Below are 19,346 nucleotides of genomic sequence, written 5' to 3' on the forward strand. Positions count from 1 at the left end.
ACCAGCGCCTGTCCTCGTCCCTCTCCAGGCAGCAGTGCAGGAAGTCTCGCAGCCACGCCGACTGCTGCCTGGGCTTCTGCAGCTTCGGGGCGGCCCCGGTGCTTATCAGCTGTTGAACCTAGAGAAGAAGGAAATGCCACACTCTACCTGTCTCCTTCGCACCCCAAACTGCTCACACAGACCCCACTGGACAAGCTCCACTCTCCAGTGGCACTTTACTCCCTGCCACAGGGTGCCAGATGCCTTTCCTAGCCCTACTAAAACAACCCAAAGCCAGAGGCAGCCATAGCCAGTCCAGTATGCAAAGGCTCTTGCCTTGACCCCTGATTTCACTGGCTGCTGGAATTAGCAGCAGCTCCATCAGCAACAGCACACTTTGCTTCTCTGAGCACTGACACCACCTCTTCAGGCATTTTAAAAGAAGGACTTCCATCTCATTCTACTATTTCCAAGGATTATTCCACAAAATGCAGCTCAGCACTGCTCCCTGCTCCCTGAGGCAAAGCTTCTGCCAAGCAAAAGGCATCACGATTTTTTGGTGTTGTTCATGCACAAAAATGGCAAGGGGATGATCTGGCCAAGAAGCACAAGAGACTGTGCAGCCTGGAACCTATCATTTTCAGGTGTTGGCAAGCTTCCCAGGCAGAAGGATGGGAGCAGATTTTGTCAGGGTGACAGCAGTATCTGAGAGCAGCTGCAGCGTACCGTGCGGGAGGTTTTCATCAGGTACGGAGGCGCTCCTTCCACCATCTCGATCCCCACAATTCCAAAGGACCAGATGTCCACTTTGGGGCCATAGGGCTTCCTGGTGAAAATTTCTGGCGCCATCCAGTAAGTAGTCCCAACAGCTGATCTCCGTTTGCTCTGCTCAGCAGTGAGCTGAGCAGCAAGGCCAAAATCAGCTGAGGAGGAAAAACCACTCTGATCAAGCCAGCGTGAATTAGGAAAGCAAACAAAAGAAATCCCCACTGTACCAACGTCCAAGAAGGCAGTGTGGAACCCAGCTGTAAAGGGGCCATACAGCCATTCCTCAGCCTGCAGCCGAGGAAATACAGAATTGGCCACTTAGCAAAAGTCCCCAGTTTCAGGCAGTGGCTTTTAGTCCCTGAAGCTATTAGACTGAAACTGCCTTGCTTGGGAAGGGACACACACAACCCAAAGCCACTCCTGGGCCCTTCTTCCCAGCAACACCTCTCTGCACCTTGTGGCTGTGCTCTGTGCTTGCAGCAGGGCAGCCTGCACTGCCACAGGCCCCTCTGCAGGGAACTGGCAGCCACCCAAAGGCAGCCCCACACCGCAGCCCGCCACGGCTGAGCCTGGCCAGCAACACCCACCCAACTTGACAGATCCATCCAAGCCCAGGAGAATGTTGTGGCTTTTGATATCGCGGTGGATCACTTGATTGGAGTGCAGGAAATCCAGGCCTTGCAGGCACTGAGAGAGGAAAAAGAAACACGAGCCTAAGTGGATTTCATCCCACAAGCAGGGAAGTGGCACATCTGAAACACTGACTTCCTGGGGGATGGTGAGCCATGGCAGGACAGGCTGCTGGCAAGGGCAAGAGCCTGCTGCTCCACCACGAGGACAGCAGTGCCTTTCTAAGTGAGGGTGTGTTTGCTTCTGAGAGAGAAGGGGCAATTGTTCCTCTGGCCAGTGCCCGGCAAACACAGGCTGAAGGAGCCCTGCTGCAGTGGCTGTGCTCTCTCCAGCCAGACAGCAGTGGATGCCTTTGCAAACACCACTTTGGGTGCAAGGCTCTCCTTTGAGGCTGAGCTCTGGGAGAGTCCTGTGAGTATCTCTTTGTCTTTGCCCCCTGCTTCACTTTGCGCCACCATCACATTTGCCCTTACAGGGAAGGAATGCAGCACACACAGGCACCAGGGAAGTGTTTAGAGAGGCAAACACAAACACACTAGAAGAAGGGCAGGGACACTGGCAGGCACTTCAGATGCTCTTGCTACTGCCAAGGACATAAGAGAAAGGCTTGGAAGATGAAATCTCTCCTCTCCTTATCACCCATTTGGAAGGACCATCCCGACCAAGCCATGGGAAGCACAAGCGCCATCCCTTACCTCCCGAGAGACAGCTGCTATCTCTCCTTCTGCCATGTGAGTCTCCCTGATGACATCATGTAAAGAACCTCCGTCCATGTATTCCATCACGAGCCAGAGTTCCTCGTCCACCAGGTAGCTGAAAGGAGGAAACAACAGCATTGACATGAAGGCATGCACTTACATGACCTGGTGGATTCTTGTTTTCTGTGTCTCTCTCAGAGGAACACAGGAGGAAGTGAGTAGTCATTCACTATGCTCTACAGGGTTTGAACTCTGTGCAGTGTAAAAGACAGCTCGGTATGCACACCAATGTAACAGGCCAAGGGAAATACAATAGACAGTGCTTTGTTAGCACTTCAAACCCAGGGGAAAAATCAAACCCCAAACCCAACAAAACAATGTGGAGAGAGGACAGGAACTTGGAGGCTGTTGGCTCAGTAAGACAGGGCCCAGTCCTGTCTTTGAAAGCGCCCTTCACACTAGGTATGCCAGGAAAGATTAATGCAGCCCCAATGCAATCTCCTTCCAAGATGCTGTAAATCAGCTCAGAAACAGGAATTAACAGCTCCATCCGCTTTTGCCAGTGCCCAAAAGAGTGGATGAACCTCTGGCTTGCAGGATGTGAATGACCTTTCATGGCAGGACAGCAGAACCACTCACCTGTCTACATAGTTCACAAGGTTGGCATTCTTAGTGCCACGCATGACCTGGATTTCATTCAGGCACAGCTCACTGCTGCTCTCTTGCAGGAGACTAATTTTCTTGATGGCCACCTAAAACAACATGGAAAGCCATGAACCAAAGAAGTGTGTGGCACACGTCCACAAGGGGAAGATGGAGACAGTGATTATGGGATGACCGTAGCCCAGCTGGGCTGGGCCAAACTGCCCTGTGACTGGACATCAGACTGCTTGCTTGGGCACCTCCCTGGACAGAGAGACAGATACCCTTTGCCTTGTAAACAGGGTCTGAGCTCTCCACCTCAAACCTCTAACAACACTCACTGTGCCCACCGTCTTCCCCCAGGGCCTTACTTTATCATTCCCATTGTCATTGACACACCTCTTGCAAGCAGGAAGCCATTTTGTGCCAGTAAAAATGGAGCAAAAGTGCTGGGAAACCTTGGGCACTTCTAGGGGGCTTGATCATTCCTCCAGCAACCACTGGCATTCTCCATTGCACAACTACAAAGCAAACTCTTACAGACAGGACAGATACAATGCTGTCCTAAAAACATCATGAGGGTTTTTCCCCCCAAGAAACACAACCCTACATATTTCACAGAAAAAATGCCATGATGATGAAACCATCATTAAGGACACCTCCAAAACAGACAATCCTAGCACTTCCTCACTTCAGGAATTTGCATTTCATTCCACTAAAATACTTTACTTCACACCACTGATATTTGCAATTACTGCCTGACTGTAAAAAGAAATAACCCAAGCCTGGATCCTCTAGGGATGTACCCCAGGCTCTGAGCAGGGCTTAGGCCCTTGACAGACTCCTTGCAGACCTCTCTCTCTCTAAGTACAGATCCCAAGGGCAGCACTGCAGGTGGCTACAGAACTACCAGCACGATTCCCATGTATTGGCTAACAGCCAGAAATGAGAATTCAGGAACCCTGCAGCCCCAAAGAGCAGTGCCATGCTCTGAGACACCACCTGGGCACTTAGACCCAGCCAGCGTGTCCTCCTCTGAACGATACCGCTTGGCCTCCTTGCATCCCCTGGGGCAGCTGGGAAGGACAAAGTCTGTCCCCACTGAATTTGGCAGCCAGTCACTGCTCTGCATTCCATTTGCCTTTGCAGCAAAGCTCTGCTGGCGACCCAAAGCTCAGCCACAGCTCACAGCAGAGCGGAGGGCACTCGAGAGCTGCAGAAGCTGCGGTGCTGCTTGACGCTTACCTCTTCTCCTGTGGCAGACTCCACTGCCATGCACACGGTGCCGAAACCCCTAGAAACAAAACAGCAGCAGAGAAAGATATCCTTTAGTCCCTGCAAGTGCAAAACACTGCAGTCCAACGGGAAAAAACAGTTTGCCTTGGGCAAACAGTAAGTGGAACACGACAGATTCTTCTCTGGGTCTTTTCTCCTTTTTCTCTTTCTCTATCTGTGCATGTGTGGGATTTTTCCAGGAATTTGACGGTTGGGTCTCCTTACACCTCTCCTTGGAGTCTGTCTTCCAAACTCAAGCAGAAACAGATTCCTTTTCCAGCTTGCAAGGAAAATAGTGTCCAGCCACAGCCAGAGCAGGCAAAGGCTTCCCTTGCTGCACACACAAATGGAGAAGTTCTCAAAACACAGGATCCTTAGACAGCTGTGCTCTGGGTCCAGAACCATTGGCAGCTGCTTCTCTTCAGTGCACCTGACACTGGAAGGACTCTACTGTTCTGGTGGCTTCTTGTACATTTGGCTTCTGTTCTGGGGTGACATTATGATGCTTGCACCCCCAGTCACCTGTTCTGTTTATGCTGGATGTTATATTCTGTGCCTCCAAGATTGGATCAGACAGTAGGTGTCAGGAGAAGAGGGAGCACAGAGTTTTGTTATCAGCTGCACTCTCCCCCGCAGTCTGCTGGAACACGGAACTCCAGTGTTGTTGTCTGGGCACAGTTGGGGTAGAGCACCACACTCCTTTTGCTTTTTAGTTAGTTAGTTAGTTTAGCTAGCTAAGGCAGTCTGAGTTTTCCCTTTACTGTTTTTCTTTCCCCTTTCTTGGAACCATTTGAACCTGCTGCAGACTGGGACCCGGCAAAACACCAAGGGCTCACACTTTGTAGCCCACCAGGGCCTACTCTGCAGCCTTTCCCAGCACTGGAGGGACAGATAACACAGTGACAAACCCCAGGAGAGACTTTCTGAACTTGCCATCTCTTCAGAGCAGCAAATGAGTGTTGTCATCTGTGATTGCTCATTTTGTCTGCTGGGGAGTGTTTTTCCTGTTAAATAAAGAACTTCTTTCCAATTCTGTGCGAGGAAATTGTTCCCAAATTGGCTGGGGGCAGTGGCCATGTGGGTTTCCTTTTGGGAGGGGGGCTTTTCAGGAGGATTCCTCCCAAAATTGCCCTAAACCAGGACACATTGTACAGAGAAAATGTCGCAAATCAATCCCACCTACAGTCAGCAGAGCTGGCTTTCAAAGGGAACAGCTTGGCGGATTCTTTGCAGCAACGGCTTAAACCCCACAGGATCCACGAGGGGTCTGCCATCAGGCAAATGATGCCTTTTCCTCTAGAGTGCATTGGCACTGGGCATTCCCCTGAAGCTTTGTCTTTTGCCACCTCAGCCAAAAAAGAGAGGTGCTGCTTTCATTTCTGCTTTTGGCTTCTAGACTAGTTGGTGGTCATCCTGACCACTGAATCTTGTTTTCAGCAAAATACTGGAAAGAAATGTTACCAAGAGCTGTTCCCAGACAGCTGTCAGCTGCTAACTTGACCTTTGAGGCAATGAGGTTTCTCCTCCTTTCATTCCCATGTATTCTGTATTCTTTTGAGACACTCAAAAATTATTCATTTTACAAAATTATTTCTGTATTCTTTTGAGACACTCAAAAATAATTTCTCCTGGCAAACAGGTGCAAACACATTTGAGGGACAGGAGATCTGCCAGGTGCTGCTCTTTGCTGCAGGAAAGACATTGCCAGCATCCAGGTGCCTCTGCTGTTCCTTTAGACCACAGCTATAAATGCTGGCCAGCACTGAGAGATCACCAGGCATCATCTTAACGCAGTGTCTGAGCAGCTTTGGAGATTGTCACTCCAGGGAGATGTGACACCAGCAAAACGCACAGCCCCTTGCTTTGAAGAAGGAACTGTGGCTGCACTCACCCTTTGCCAAGAGTTTCCACTTCTGTGTATTTCGCCTCAGGATCTCCCTTGCTCACCAGCATCTCTGTAAAAAGCCCAAGGAAAGATGCTCACTTCAAAAGAGATCACACCCTGCAGCAGATCACAAAGGCAGCCCCACTCTCTGGGACACTGGGCCCTCTCAACTCAGTCAGTCGGGAAACAACAACACCACCGCACCAGCACCACCTCAAAAACAGCAGCAGCAAGACAAGCAGCCCTGCAGCGCAGATGGCCTGCACTAAACTAAAAGTCTAAACTGCAATCTAAGCACATGGAGAAACAGTCAGAGGAGACAGGGATCAGAAAACTCTAACCAAGAGAAATGATTGTTTTCTAGAAACATTAAGGGCAGCAGGAAAAACAAAACCTTCCTGTTCTTGGCAATGAACACTCCGTGACATTCAACACAAGCTTTCATCCTTGCAAACATCAAAGGCATCTTGGGTTCTGGCATCAATTTTTATCATCAGCTGCTCTCTCCAGAACAGGAAGAATAGTGTGCTTCCAGCAGAGCCCAGATGTCCAGCTTTAAGCAGGACTTTGCCTAAACAATGCCCTTCAGCCTTTCAGGAGCAGCAGCTCATGTTATAAGCTACTGTGATGGCCTCAGGAATGAGGCCCCTCAGCCTTTAGGACAGGCTGAGTGCTGAAGATGACCTTGGCCGTGCCCACAGCAGCTGGGCCCCGCAGGAGCTCCTTGAGGCCTACTCATTCGCGAGGTCACAGCCTCCTGCTCAGCCAGAAGCAAGCTCTGCTTGGCCTTTTGCCTACAGGGAAGCTCAGGCAAAGCCAAACCAGGCCGAGCTGCTCTCAGAGGCAGGAGCAACACCCCGCTGATCCCTCACCACCTCAGGGCACAACAACAGGTCCTGTGTGGAGGCCTCAGGACCTGGCACTCAGCTGAGCAGGAGCAGGAGGTGGGACAGCTCATGCCGACACACGCACACACAAGGCACCGCTCCGGCACACAAGGATCACAAAGGACCTACTCAGCACGGCCAGGCACTTGTCCTCTGTGCTCTCTCGCTGCTGCTCTCTGCTGCCAGAGGAGCTAGTCGTGCTCCAGGTGCACGAGCTGCTCGTGCTTGAGCTTCCAGCCTGGGCACTGGAGCCTTCTTCCCAGCCTTCAGCTGCAGCTCCTGCAGCTGCCAGGACAGAGGAGGTGGAGCTCTGGGACAAGAAATGAATTTGGGTCACAAATGTGCCTGGCAGAGATGCCCCTCCCATCTCATTTCAAATGCACACCCCTAGGAAGATGCTGCTGGCCACACCCAGGGCTCTTCACCTCCCAGCTTGTGCAGCTTGCTTCAACAGCTCAAGGCACAAAATCCCAAGGCTGCTTTTACATGACGGACAAAATGACACCAAAGACGCTGCTACCCAAAGTGGGCACTTACTGGTGTTGTTTGCTCCAGCCCTGGGCTGACAGCAGGGCCAGGTTCATTGGCACCTTCCTCCTCTTCAGCCTCTTCCTCGGGTACAGAGGCAGCCAGAGCAGGTGCTGACGCTGCCCTTGTGCTCTGTGGACAGACAGCAGCACGAGGGACAGGAAAGAACCTGTCATTCACAACCTTACCTATATTCAGCTACAGGCCCTGCTGCAGCTCAGCTCTTCCTTTAGCTACTGACAGCTGCTCTGTGGGGAGGGCCAGGTCCCTCCTGGGGACAGTGCCACCTCATATCCTGCAAGCTTTTGAACTGCATCTTTGCACTGCTCTCCTCACAGGGGACAGGGAGCCTGCACAGCCACTGGCCACCAAGGGCCTCACTTGTACCCCAGGAGCATCCAAAGACATCCTAATGCTACCTCTTGTCTCTTGCTAAGACAAATTCACAGCCCCTTTCAGAACAGTAGGAAGGTGCCTACTGCCTACTGTTCAGATGTCTGAACAATCCAAGTTCCACTCCCCTTTTCCAAGCCTAACTGACTGGGGGAAGGGCTGGAAAAGATTCCAGCCCTCAGCATCTTCAGCCAGGCATGGGAAGTGCTGTCTGATCAGAAACTTGCAGCTATGCCTTGCTCCAGCCACAGCACTACCCAGAGCTGCCACTTACTGATGCTGGATGCTCAGGCCCTGCAGTGGCAGCAGGTGCAGTTTGGGGAGCATCTTCCTCCCCTTTGGCCTCTTCTGCAGGAAGACACATAGCCAGAGGAGCCTCCGAGGTTGGTGTTGGGCTCTGCAGACAGACAGCAGCATGAGGGACACATGACCTTCTTTATATTCAGCTCTAGACCCAGATGCACTAAGGAGAAATCATCTGTAGGGAAATGGGATTCTAAGTTGTTCCAACTCAAGTGAAAAGGCACAGTTAGATGGGACTGCACTCTCTTGTGCAGGTGAAATTCCATCATAGTTTAAAACACCAAGCAACTCCACTTTCAGCAGCTTAAAAGCTCTGAAAAGGAACTGCAGAAAACAGCCCAGGCTCCTCCTGCTGCTGCTGCTCTTGCTGCAAAGAGTCTGGACTGTACTTTCATTCATGCAACCAGGCTGGCACTGGTCTGCAACAGGCCCAGCTCACAGCTTGCTCCACAATTGTCAAATGCTCCCAAGGCCAGAGGCTCCTTTCCCACTCACCCAAAGACCGGATTCTCTCCAGGCATGGCTGATGTGACCTGCAACACACAAGGGAAAAACAACCAGATGCTGAAAGAAAACTGCCTGTGCTGGGCAAGCCCACCAAAAAGTCAACCCAAAGACAGAGCATTCTGCTTTCACTACATCACTCCAGCTGCAACCCCTGTGTCACACAGCAAGCACATCAACAGCACAAAATACTGCCTGATGTCTACCTTTTGTCCTCTTTGGCCACTCAACCCATAGAAACCTGGGACTGAGAAAGTCCCAGTGGTTCTGCCCCACCCCACCCAGCAGGAGCTACAGCTCCTCCTTTTCCTGTGCTTCAGTTTTCTCAAGAGATTGCATGTAGCAATTGCCATGAGCTCACTGAAAACCTTTCCCCAGAAAAGCTTCACCCAAGTGCCCCTTAGCCATGGTGGCAGTTCTATCGTGACACAGCAAGGGAACAGCTCCTGTGTTCAGGAGCATACAAGAACTCCTCTGAAATGTCTATCTCAGAGGCCTTTTCCGAGCTGATTCTGTAATTTCTTTACAGAACAAATGGCTCTTTTAATGTGCAGGAAGTGTCAAGTTCCACAGGCACATGCTGGGATGAGGGAATGCATATAGGAAGGCTTGAACTGAGGGACTTCCCCTCAGTCCTGGAGAGCAGTGCACAGCTTTTACAAGGACTCCTGACAAGCTCTCCCACTCTTCCTATCTTGGAAGTTGTCTTCCTTGAGCCAGCAAACTGAGGGGACTCCAGACTCCATTGCCACAGGCTGTGCCACGGGAGAAGCGGAACCCCTGCAGGCCACATTACAAATGCTGCCCACTCCCCGCTGGCTAGAGACACCCCCTTCTTGGCTGGAGCTGTTGACAGTGGCTTTACCCAACCAAAGGCCTCCTGGTGGCACTTTGGTTTCCATATGCTGCAATATCTACTTACGTGCCAGGTGGGTGAGAAAGTACCCAGAATAAGCCACGGAAAAAGCTGTGCAAACTGCAGCACACACTCCCTCCATGGCTTGAGCAGCGCTGCTCAAGTCTGCAGCAGACAACGCCTGTGGGGAAAAGCAAAAATACTCAGAGTCCTGCTGGCAGAGACCTCGTCGATCAGCAGGTTCCGCCCGCAGTGAGCGTGCCACAGAGCTGCTCTGCACACTGAGCCCTTCCGGGCCTCGGCACAGCAACTTTGCCTTGACAACGCCGGGATGCGGCCGCTGACATCACAATAGCGGCCGCCCTAGGCTGGATTGTGAATTCATGCACAGAACCAGACCTTCTCTACACCTAATGCCAAAAAAAGCCTGCAAAGTTCTCCTCTGTTACAAAGCAACACACAAAGCCCTCCTAGTCCATCACCTGTTGCTCAGGGCATCTAAGAGTAGAAACACACTGAGCCCCTGGAGCCCACACTGAGAAGCTGAGCACTGAGAAGGGACCAGGATGTGAGGAACCACATTAGTGGTCTTTGGCCGCTATTGCTGATGAGCAAAAGCCAGAAGGCTTATTCCTTTGTTCTAGAAATCAGAAAACAAGGAGAAGAAGCACTGCTTTAATTACATTTAGAGGTTTCTCCTAGGTACAGAGACATGGTCATGGATCTTTCTATACATATATATATATATATGTATGTATGTATGTATGTATATTATATTATTGAATACTATATATTCAAAACATTTTACATCATAGCCATGGGTGTGATTTCAGCAGGGAAATGCCATGACAGAAAATGCAAGGAGGATTGTTCTGTCTGACTCACTCTAGCAGGGAGGCCTTGGGACCAAAGCACCACCCCATTTTTCCCCCCATTTTTGTCCTTCCACAGTATTTGTTAGGAGATGGGGCTGAGATGGGTGGCACAGAAATGACAGCTCTGACACACAGCTGAAACCATCAGGGCCAGGGTGGCATGTGGGACTGTTTTTCTGCTCCAGCAGAACAAGGCAAGCCACAGTGGTGACACTGATCCCAAGTGAGTCCAGCCAAGCCAAGTGGAGCCCAGCAGGGTGGTAGGAAGAGGCAGCGAAGCGGCAGATCCCATTCCCACACACATGCCCAGCGTGGCAGACTGATGGCAGCGGCAGTGCCAAACAGAGCTCTGCAGGGACAGAGAGACACTCATCACCATCACCACTGCCACCATCCCTGCTGCAGAGAGGGAGCAGGAAACTGCCACTGCAGGTGCACAGCTGCTCCAGGCAGCACCAGCAGCCCCCATCTACCATCAGAACCATTCTGTAAGCCCTCGCCATCCTGTCTTTGTTTCAGCAGCCCCATGTGACACTTCACCTTTGTTGCATAAGCCAGTACCCCTTTTGCACAATTTTCTTCTTATTGTTGTGCACTGCTTTTTATTTCCTCACTACACTGTAACTCTAATAGTTTTAACCTCTCATCGATTGTTTTCTCCATTGTCCCTTTCCATTGTCATGGAGAAGGGGAGAGAGGAGAGGCTTTACAAGGACCACCTCAAGAAGAGGACATAAAATGGAGGGAATGCCTTAGAAAGTATAAACAAGCCTCATGCAGCCGCTTTTGGAAGGAATAGATGTCCAAGTTTCTTAAGATCCAGTTGCAAATCTGTGGAGTCTTGACAGCCAAGAAGCACAGGAACCTGGACACCTTGCTGTGAGGGACTAGAAGAGAGTGCTGGCTCAACACTTTTCAGGGGCTTGTATGTAGGGAAAGGGGCAGATCAAGCCTTGCTCTGGTGAGGCGATGCCCCACTCGGCACGCCCCACACCCCCAGGCCTGTATCCCAGCCCAGCAGTGGCTGCTGATCCCTGGCACACCAGAGGCAATGCTCCACACCTGTGTCTGGAGCCCCTAACCCAGCTCCTAAATGGCCAAGTGAGTGGGAGCCCCATGTGGGGGAAGGCCCCAGGAGAGCCAAAGGCTATTTACCTTGGGATATGTGGCCACCACATGTCTTGACCCTACCTCCTCTTGGAATTTCTATCAGCTGAACACCACTGGAACCTGGAGTGATAGCTATGTTGGTTCTTTTCTGTCATTCTCTCTTTCTCTTTCTTCTCCCTTTTCCCTCCTCTCAGAGTTTTGAATAATTTAAAATCTAACAGGTTTAATAATCTAAATGTAAATTAACTTGCAGAGATTATAAATTGAATGGGCTAAGTTAATCCTTCATGGAATGTTTTATGTTGATTGAATCCTGCTCTAAATTATTTTTGCCTTTAAAGTTCTCTGATTTTCAAACGTTGCCAGTCAAGGGTTTTTATGTTATTCCGAACTCTTGAGAACATCTCGTCGGTATTTCTCCTGCTTTTCTAACTTAGAGTACATGAACAAGTTGAAGTCCTTTTAAAGTGTCTCACAGAGCAACATTTTTGGATGCTTGCATTTTAATTGGCACAGCAAGCCAGGTACTCTTGAGGTGACTTGGGCCTTTTATACAGCATTAACTGTTCATGACATAACAAAGGAGAAATAAATTTTCAGTCAAAGCTGCTCTTTTCTGGCAGAAAAGTAATAGAATCCCACGCAGAAACTGATCTGAACTGCTCTCCACTGACGCACTTGCTAAAAGCTTATATAGAAAGCTTGTCCAGCCCTAAAGAGAGATGGGGATGGAGAGGAACTAGCACCATCCACAGTTACTTGTGGAGAAACATGAAATTTGGTAGAAGAAAATTAAAAACTCCCAGTAAAGGACCATGCGTGGTATCCATATGCATGGAGGTTTGACTCAGAGCTGTATGGTGCCCATCAGCTGCAAATTGCCTCAGAGCCTGAAACAATAGCCAGCCTGAGGCCAGAGCAGGAATTGAATGCCAGGATGAAGCCAGCCCCCACACCATGAGAAATCAGTTAAACATGTTCCTCCAAAGCCAGAGAGGTTTAGAGTTGCAATTTAACAGTGCTGGGGAAGGTCTGGAAGCAGTGTTTTCCAGACTCCAGGAACAGCAGGGCGTTCCTGACTGCAAGGTCAGCCCTGCAGCCCTTGGGAGGGCTTTAATGCCTCAAAGTCCAACCCCGCCCCTCACTCTAAACTCCGCCAGCCCCTATAAAATACAGAGGTAGGATGCCCCGAAGATGATGTCACCTTCCTCTGCTCCCTGGAGGAGAGGTTCGGCTCTGCAAAGCCAATCTTCTTCCCTCCTCATCCCAAGCCCTGCTCACTGATAAAGAAGGAATTCGCTTATCAGGATGCAGTGTCTGGCAGTGCTACCTCATTCTGCAACAGAAGTGGTTGAACTACACGGGAAAATAAGCAATGATTGCAAAGAAAGGGAAATGGAGAATGTTTTGCGAATTTGGATTTGGGGGAATGAAATAGAACTTTTGGAGAAGGAAGCACATGGTGAAAATTCCTAGTCTTTTGCCCGGGGAACAACCTGTGATGTGACAAGTTTGGACCCCTTGCAGGGGAGAGAACCCCAAGCAATGCATGAGAAAGAGCTGAAGCCCGTTGACCTTCGTCTGTGTTGTTGTAAGTTATTTCAGCATTTAAGGATCAAAACTGAGAAAACAAAATCTTGGCACCACCTCCAAAAAGTTATGGTTGTTGATAGAAGGTGGTGGATTGAAATATCCCAAGAGGCTCTCTGGAAAGAAAATGGGGATTAAATGGGGATTCGGTTTCCCCGGATTCTTAAGGAAGCTTTGCAAACTGCTCCTGCCCTGCCTCCTTCTGGCAGCCCTGGCTATTGAGCCTTGTCTGCCACCAGAGGCTGGAGGCCGAAATGCTGCTGCTAGAGCATCTGTAACCCTTAGGAGAAAATGCTTTTATCATCATGCAAGTTTGTTGTTTTGGTCTCACTAATAAGCCTGAATGTTCAAGAATGTCCTCACTACTCAGGAGACTGGGTGTACATCCAGACCCAGAAAGGAGAGCCACTTAACCAGAAGTGGAAAGGACTTTTGATCCCATGGCTGTGAGATTTACAGCTGGACACTCCTAAATTATGTGATTAAAGTTAGCTCTGGACACATGGAATTGTATTGGACAGTACAGTAAATGTAACTCTGCTGCAGATAAAGCTGCAATGGAACATTTCTAAAGTGAAAAACATTGAATGGTTTCTCTTTCTGCCCATTTCCAGAGCAGTGTCCCTGGTATGGCAGCATGGCTGTTTGTTCCTGAATTAGTCAACCATCCTAGCAGGACCTTGTAGCTAATGACTACAATAGCAAGTATGGCTTTGAGTGCCACAGAGGTAAGAGAGCAAGAAAGAAAACAGAGCCATGTCTGTAGGAGTGTGCACCCTAATGGCAGAGTGGCAAAACTAGCCTTTGTCCCCGAAAAAAGGAAAGAAGGCCAAACGTTTCTCTCAAGGATTAGGTGAAAAGCCACCTCATGGGACCTCAGGGACTTCACCAAATACTTGAGGACATCTAATTGGATAGAAGCCAAAAAGTCCTGCTTGATCCATCAGGGAGAAAAAGAAGAGAAAAGAGCTAAGTGCTTTTGTGAGGTGTTTTTACCAGGAGCAGACCTCTGCACCTGGCTCGAGTTTTTCTCTTTGTTATTATGCCTTTTATTAAACCTTTTTGTTTCTAACACTGCAGCAGAAGTCATCCTGCTAATTTTATGCCCCCAAAGTAATACATAAGCTGTCCTTGGCTGTATTATATTTCTTTTGAGGGCTTATGAGACCTGGCTAAGAAAAAGAAACATAATAGAGCAGAGCTGGGCAGCCGCTGGGGGTACTACAGTGCACTCACAGCCACCTGCCAACGCAGCTAGCCAAAACTAAAACAAGCAAACAGAAGCAAAACCAAACAGACCAACCCTCAAATAATTTTTAAAAAATATAAAAAAAAAAAAAAAAAACAAAAAAAAACCAAACAACCAAAAACCCAAACAATACAGGTGCTTGGCCTAATGGCCTGGTTACTAATAACATAAGAAAACAACTATTAAAGATGACACCTGGGACACCAGCTGGCCAGAGCCAATTCCCAGCTATCCTATAACTTGCCTTTCTGTGCAAACACAGAGGTTTCAGTTGCCCACCTTTCAGAGAGAGGAGCCTGCCAGACCAGTAGACATCAGCAATGTCTACTTGAATGATCTGAAGCTTTCAATCCAGAAGCCCAAGCTTATGAAGTGCAATTCTTCCTTTAATTTCCTAGATTCAAAACTGATTCTTCAGACCTACGCATGAGGCAGTTCTCCAGATCTATTGAGGACATGGAATGGTTTGGAAACCAAACTAAGGAACAAGGCACAAACCCAATCTTTATAGGACCAGGGAGAAAATGCTAAGAGGAAAAAGAGCAATTGTGGTTTTATTCCATCATTATTAGCTATAACTTGCAATTGCTGTGGGGTAGTTCAGAGTTTATTCAGGTTGACAACTTGAGTCAAAAGTTTATTTCATTCCTGAAGCTGCAGACTTGAAATGCTTCGAGTTCTTACATCCCAGGGGAATCCCGTATGCAAAATACTTGAAAATACATTTTTTATCAGAAAGAAAAAGAGATTTAAGCATTGTTGCAAGTGTTTTATATATTCATAGAAATCTCAAACTACTAGGTTAATTCCTGAGACTATTTTTACCTTTTGCACTTGTGCTTATTGTTGTCTGATTCCATATTCTCTTACTGCTTGTAACCCACACTAATCCTATCTCACTGCATGCAATAATAAAGCAAAGAATTACCTAAGGGATGAAAAGAACACATTCCTCACTGTCTTGCATAAGGATGAAAACAGAACATTTCAGGGACTTCAACAACTCATTTCTCTGAATAGGAGCAAAGAAATAAAAGGCAGCAAGCTTTAACCACTCCACAAATCCCAGCTCAAGTAAGAAGCTCACAAAGGGCACTAAGGCAGGGAGACATGTGGACACGTGCACACCATCACCTCATCTGCAAAAATGGACCTGTTTCACAGCACCAGCCAGTTCATAGAGCCAAACTCCTTCCCCAGCCCCATGGGAAAGCAGTGTCAAGGCACAGGAACTGGGAAGTGTCCCAGGGTGCAGAGATAATGCTGGCGGCATTTGTGCCAGCAGTACTGGCTCAGACACACTGAAGTTCAGCTGATGCTGTGCAGCAGTCTCTTCACACTGCTAAGTTTTATGGGGCTGGCTGTATTTTTCACAACAGCCACTTCGGTACAGGACGGGTGTAGTGAAAAGTTCTGGAGTTCTGTTTCCTCTCTCGTAAATTCCTATTTCTCTTCTTCTTTAAGACACCCACAACTTGAGAGACCTCAGGAGGCAACATTGAATTGCAAGCAGTTCCCAAAGTGAGCTTGTAAAATATGCTCTAGGTTTACATTATGTACTATGGGGATTTCAAAACTCTCTCTTTCAAAAACTGTTATTTTTCCAGTTAAAAATGCCTGTCAATTAAAAAGCTTAAACTTGGCCAGTTTTAACTACAGAGGAGAATACTCCCTGTCCCAGACCACCATCCAAACACACCCTTGCTTGGATACAGCTCTTGGACCTTTTGGGTAGCTTGACTACAGAATTCAAACATCCAAGAACAGGGGTACAAATACAAACCCTTATGCAACCATCTGGAAGCAACTAGGAAGTTGTTGGGTTGTTCTCATTCTGGAGGAAGAATTTACACAGCAGTAATAGAAATCACCTTTCTCCAGAAGCAGCTCTCACAGCTAGCACACTTAAGACTGCAGCACAAGCAGTTCCTAGGTGTGGAAGCTAATTGTTACATGCCACAAATAGCATGTGGAACTGCTGCAGGAAAACACCACAGACACATTTTCTTCTCTTTTTCCTTCAGTTCCAAAGAGAGTCATAAAATCTGGCTGGCTCCCTGGGGAGCTGTGTTAACACTAAAAACACTGACCAGCAGAAATGATTGCAATCACACCACTACAATCTTCCATGGAGGAGGGCAAGTGTATGCTCAAATTTGCCCCGAATTCTCATCATGTCCATCTACTCTGGATACCCTTACTTGGGATTTTTGTTTCTCAGCCATCACAGAACTGAGAACTGAGAAAAAGAGAAAAAAACAAGAACAGTCCTTGGGTAAGGGCAATACTGGACTGTCAGGAACTAAAAATAGTTGATAGCATCTGTATCAGGCATTGGTTTTTTACTCTCTACCAGTGTCCATTTCAGGTATCCTGATAGCATGATTTAGGATTTTGCAGCTAAATACAATGGGCTGCAATTGGAGAGGCCTACAAAAAATAAAACCTTATCAGACTGGTTTCTCCCCTAGGTGACAGGTGCAAAGTAGAAAATGGAAGGGCCTAGAGATAATTTTAGAAACATGCAGTATTTGCATCAGGTTCCAAGGGCATAGAGATATTGGAGCAGCAAGAAAATGCTCCCAGAAATGTTTTTCTAGCCTGAAGAGACCAGCCAGCCACAGGAACAGGAGAGAGCCACTTCTTTTAGAAATGTGTACATTACTGAATGCAAGATCCATTGGGCCTTTCAGCTTCTGTTTGCAACAAAAAGTAAGATATTAACTTGTGTTTATGACGACTGTAATTGGATGTCAATGTTGTTGAGACACTCTCAGAGCAAAATACAAAGAAACTACATTCCATGTCAGTAAACCCAGCATTTAGAGTAGCAACTAAATAGTCCTATCTCAGAGTTAAATGTTCAATTCTTCATAAATGCAGTACCAAAACCAGTTAAATGCCACCTACACCCCAGACATCCACCTATACCTGCTTGTGTAAATAGTATTTTCCACTCCACTCCCTGGCCCTTCTCTCACCACAGTCCTCAAGCCCTCAACCAGGCACAAGCCAACTTCTCACCTGGCTGTTAGTAATTACCAAGCACCTGTTGGTAATTACCTGAGCACCTGCCCCACCCACAGCAGCTGTGCAGGGCCCTGACTGCTGGGAGAACAGGCTTGAAATGCAGACCCCAACCCCCAACCCAAAAAAAAAAATAAAAAAAAAAAATTACAACCTTTCTGAACAATTTCAGACTAGTAAAAGATCAGGACATAGAGAGACTTGTTTATTCCCTTCAGGCCAATCAAGAAAAATTTTATATCCTTCTCTGTGAAGGGAAGTCATGGCTTTTTTTTGAAGCAGAAGCATGTTTTATCAGCCCACTTTCCTTCCTCGTTTGTCCCTGCTCCCCAGGAGGCCACTCACTAGGCATATCTAGAAATACCTGTGTCTGAAAACACATCTCATGAGTGCATGACTTGCACTGCAGCAGTTTAAGGCATCGCTCTTATTGCAAAAAGATCACAAACCTCTTCTAGAAGAACTGCAGAGTTCTTACTATGGAGCAGTAAGAACCCTGCCATCACATCTGCTGCTAAAGCAACAATTCCAGCTTTGCAGTGGCTTAAGCGGGCTGAGACAGAAGTGTTGCTCCATCAATGCATAAACCACAACAAAGCAGTGGTGACAAGCCTTTGTTCCAAGTTTGACTGAAGCTTTGGGAAGCAGCTTTGCCTGCAGAGGGCACACAGAAGCATGACGCGTTTGCCTACTGTGCCACTACAATTTCTACACCATCATTATCACTGCTCGGGTGACTGAGCAAGCTGACAGTGTATGACAGATTGTCTGTCGTGTACAGAAAGTCACAGAAAGAAGAAGGGAGGGAGAAAACATGGAAGATCACAATGCAAAAGATGTTGAAGGAGTGTGGCAAGGATTGAGGATTAAGAGACAGAAATAAGAAGAGACCATACCCCTAAACTGTCAAGTACTGAGGGGAAACTGCAAGTACTTGCATGTTTGAGCTTACCACCTGGACTTGCATGCCTTGTCCACATTGCCATAATTTCAATCATTTTGTTTCCTGGACAAGCTGCCAGGTCCCCAATACCAGTCCTACCTCCCTTCCAGCAGTCTCTGTCTGTGCAGAGAGTTGAAAATAGATCAGGGATTACGTTTTACTCCATAAGCGTTCAAGACAGCCAGAGAGCTTCCAGGAAAAAGGCCATACAGAGTGCCCAGGACAAAGAGAGTTTAAGCAAGTGGAAGATGGAGGTATTGATTGAGGATCACAGTTATGTTGAGGTTTAACCTTTCAAAGGTTTGTTGCTTTTGAAAGAGAGATTTTTGGAACTCCCTTGAGTTAGCAATATGAATTAAGCATTTAAATTTTAGCTTGCAGAATTATGTGTTGAATTTTAACCATTTACTTAAGAAACCTCTGTCTATAGAGGTTTTCTATAGAATAGAAAAATGCCAATTTTAGAAGCTTCTTGCATAAAGAACAATACTGGGAGAAGACCAAGGATGCAGAAACCCAGATAAAGGGCTCCTCTCTCTCTCCAAGCTCATCAAGACTGAGAGACGTACTCACATAAGCACCAAGGGACCAAAGCACACGCACAAAGGAGAAAAGTTGAAAAGTTCAGCCATACGGATGACCACAATCTTCAGCCTCAGAGACCACCAAAGACTCCTATGTCACCCCCACCATGAACAAGGCATGCTCAGAAGGGCATGGATCTAATTATCATGCCAGGCAAGGACAGGCAGGGCCAGGGGTTGAATGTCATGTATATGGAGCACCTTTGTGAATAAAAGATGGAGCTCAAACCAGGGCTCAGGGCACAAGTTTTCAGGAGAGCTATCTCACTTGTGCCCGGTGCTGACAATACAGACCCACTTCATAACTACATCAGGTTGTGGAGTCTATTTATTCCACCTATGGCTTCACTTTTCTTTGGAAAACTGCAGGTGAGAAAGCCAGGCAGAAAAGGGAAGGAGAAGCCATGTAAACAAACCCATAGCTCTATACAAGGACAGAAGCAGATTTCACCTTCACCAGGCTCAAGAGACTTCAATTTGCTCTGGCATTCTTGACATTCATTCTCCTGTGGAAGAGCGCGGGGCTCCCATTACCTGAGAGGAAACGCGCTTTGATCCTGGCTCAGGCACGGGCTGTACAACCTGCGGCCAGTCCCGTGCTGGTGTGGCTGGAGCAGCTG

The 19,346-nt window shown here is 48.0% G+C and overlaps 1 protein-coding gene and 1 long non-coding RNA gene across 3 annotated transcripts; one reads left to right on the forward strand and one right to left on the reverse strand.

The window, feature by feature from the left end:
- Nucleotides 1-99: 99 nt before the first annotated feature.
- LOC135290925 (serine/threonine-protein kinase PAK 3-like) lies at nucleotides 100-9,618 on the reverse strand. The gene is made up of 9 exons (XM_064404944.1): nucleotides 9,415-9,618; nucleotides 8,484-8,521; nucleotides 6,894-8,082; nucleotides 5,884-5,947; nucleotides 3,963-4,011; nucleotides 2,715-2,827; nucleotides 2,073-2,190; nucleotides 1,335-1,434; nucleotides 100-902 (listed from the first exon to the last, which is right to left on the reverse strand). Exons 3-9 carry the CDS (start codon nucleotides 7,129-7,131, stop codon nucleotides 667-669), a joined length of 918 nt encoding a protein of 305 aa, XP_064261014.1. The 5' UTR covers nucleotides 7,132-8,082; nucleotides 8,484-8,521; nucleotides 9,415-9,618; the 3' UTR covers nucleotides 100-666.
- Nucleotides 9,619-9,710: 92 nt separating this feature from the next.
- On the forward strand, nucleotides 9,711-15,108 carry LOC135291074 (uncharacterized). Of its 2 annotated transcripts, none has more exons than XR_010353941.1 (3): nucleotides 9,711-10,050; nucleotides 13,538-13,651; nucleotides 14,571-15,108. It is a non-coding gene; the product is annotated as an uncharacterized LOC135291074 (long non-coding RNA). The 2 variants fall into 2 exon arrangements; XR_010353942.1 differs by lacking the exon at nucleotides 14,571-15,108 and adding an exon at nucleotides 13,771-14,000.
- Nucleotides 15,109-19,346: the final 4,238 nt, after the last annotated feature.

Source organism: Passer domesticus, chromosome Z, assembly GCF_036417665.1.
Source record: "Passer domesticus isolate bPasDom1 chromosome Z, bPasDom1.hap1, whole genome shotgun sequence".
Taxonomy (NCBI): Eukaryota; Metazoa; Chordata; class Aves; order Passeriformes; family Passeridae; genus Passer; species Passer domesticus.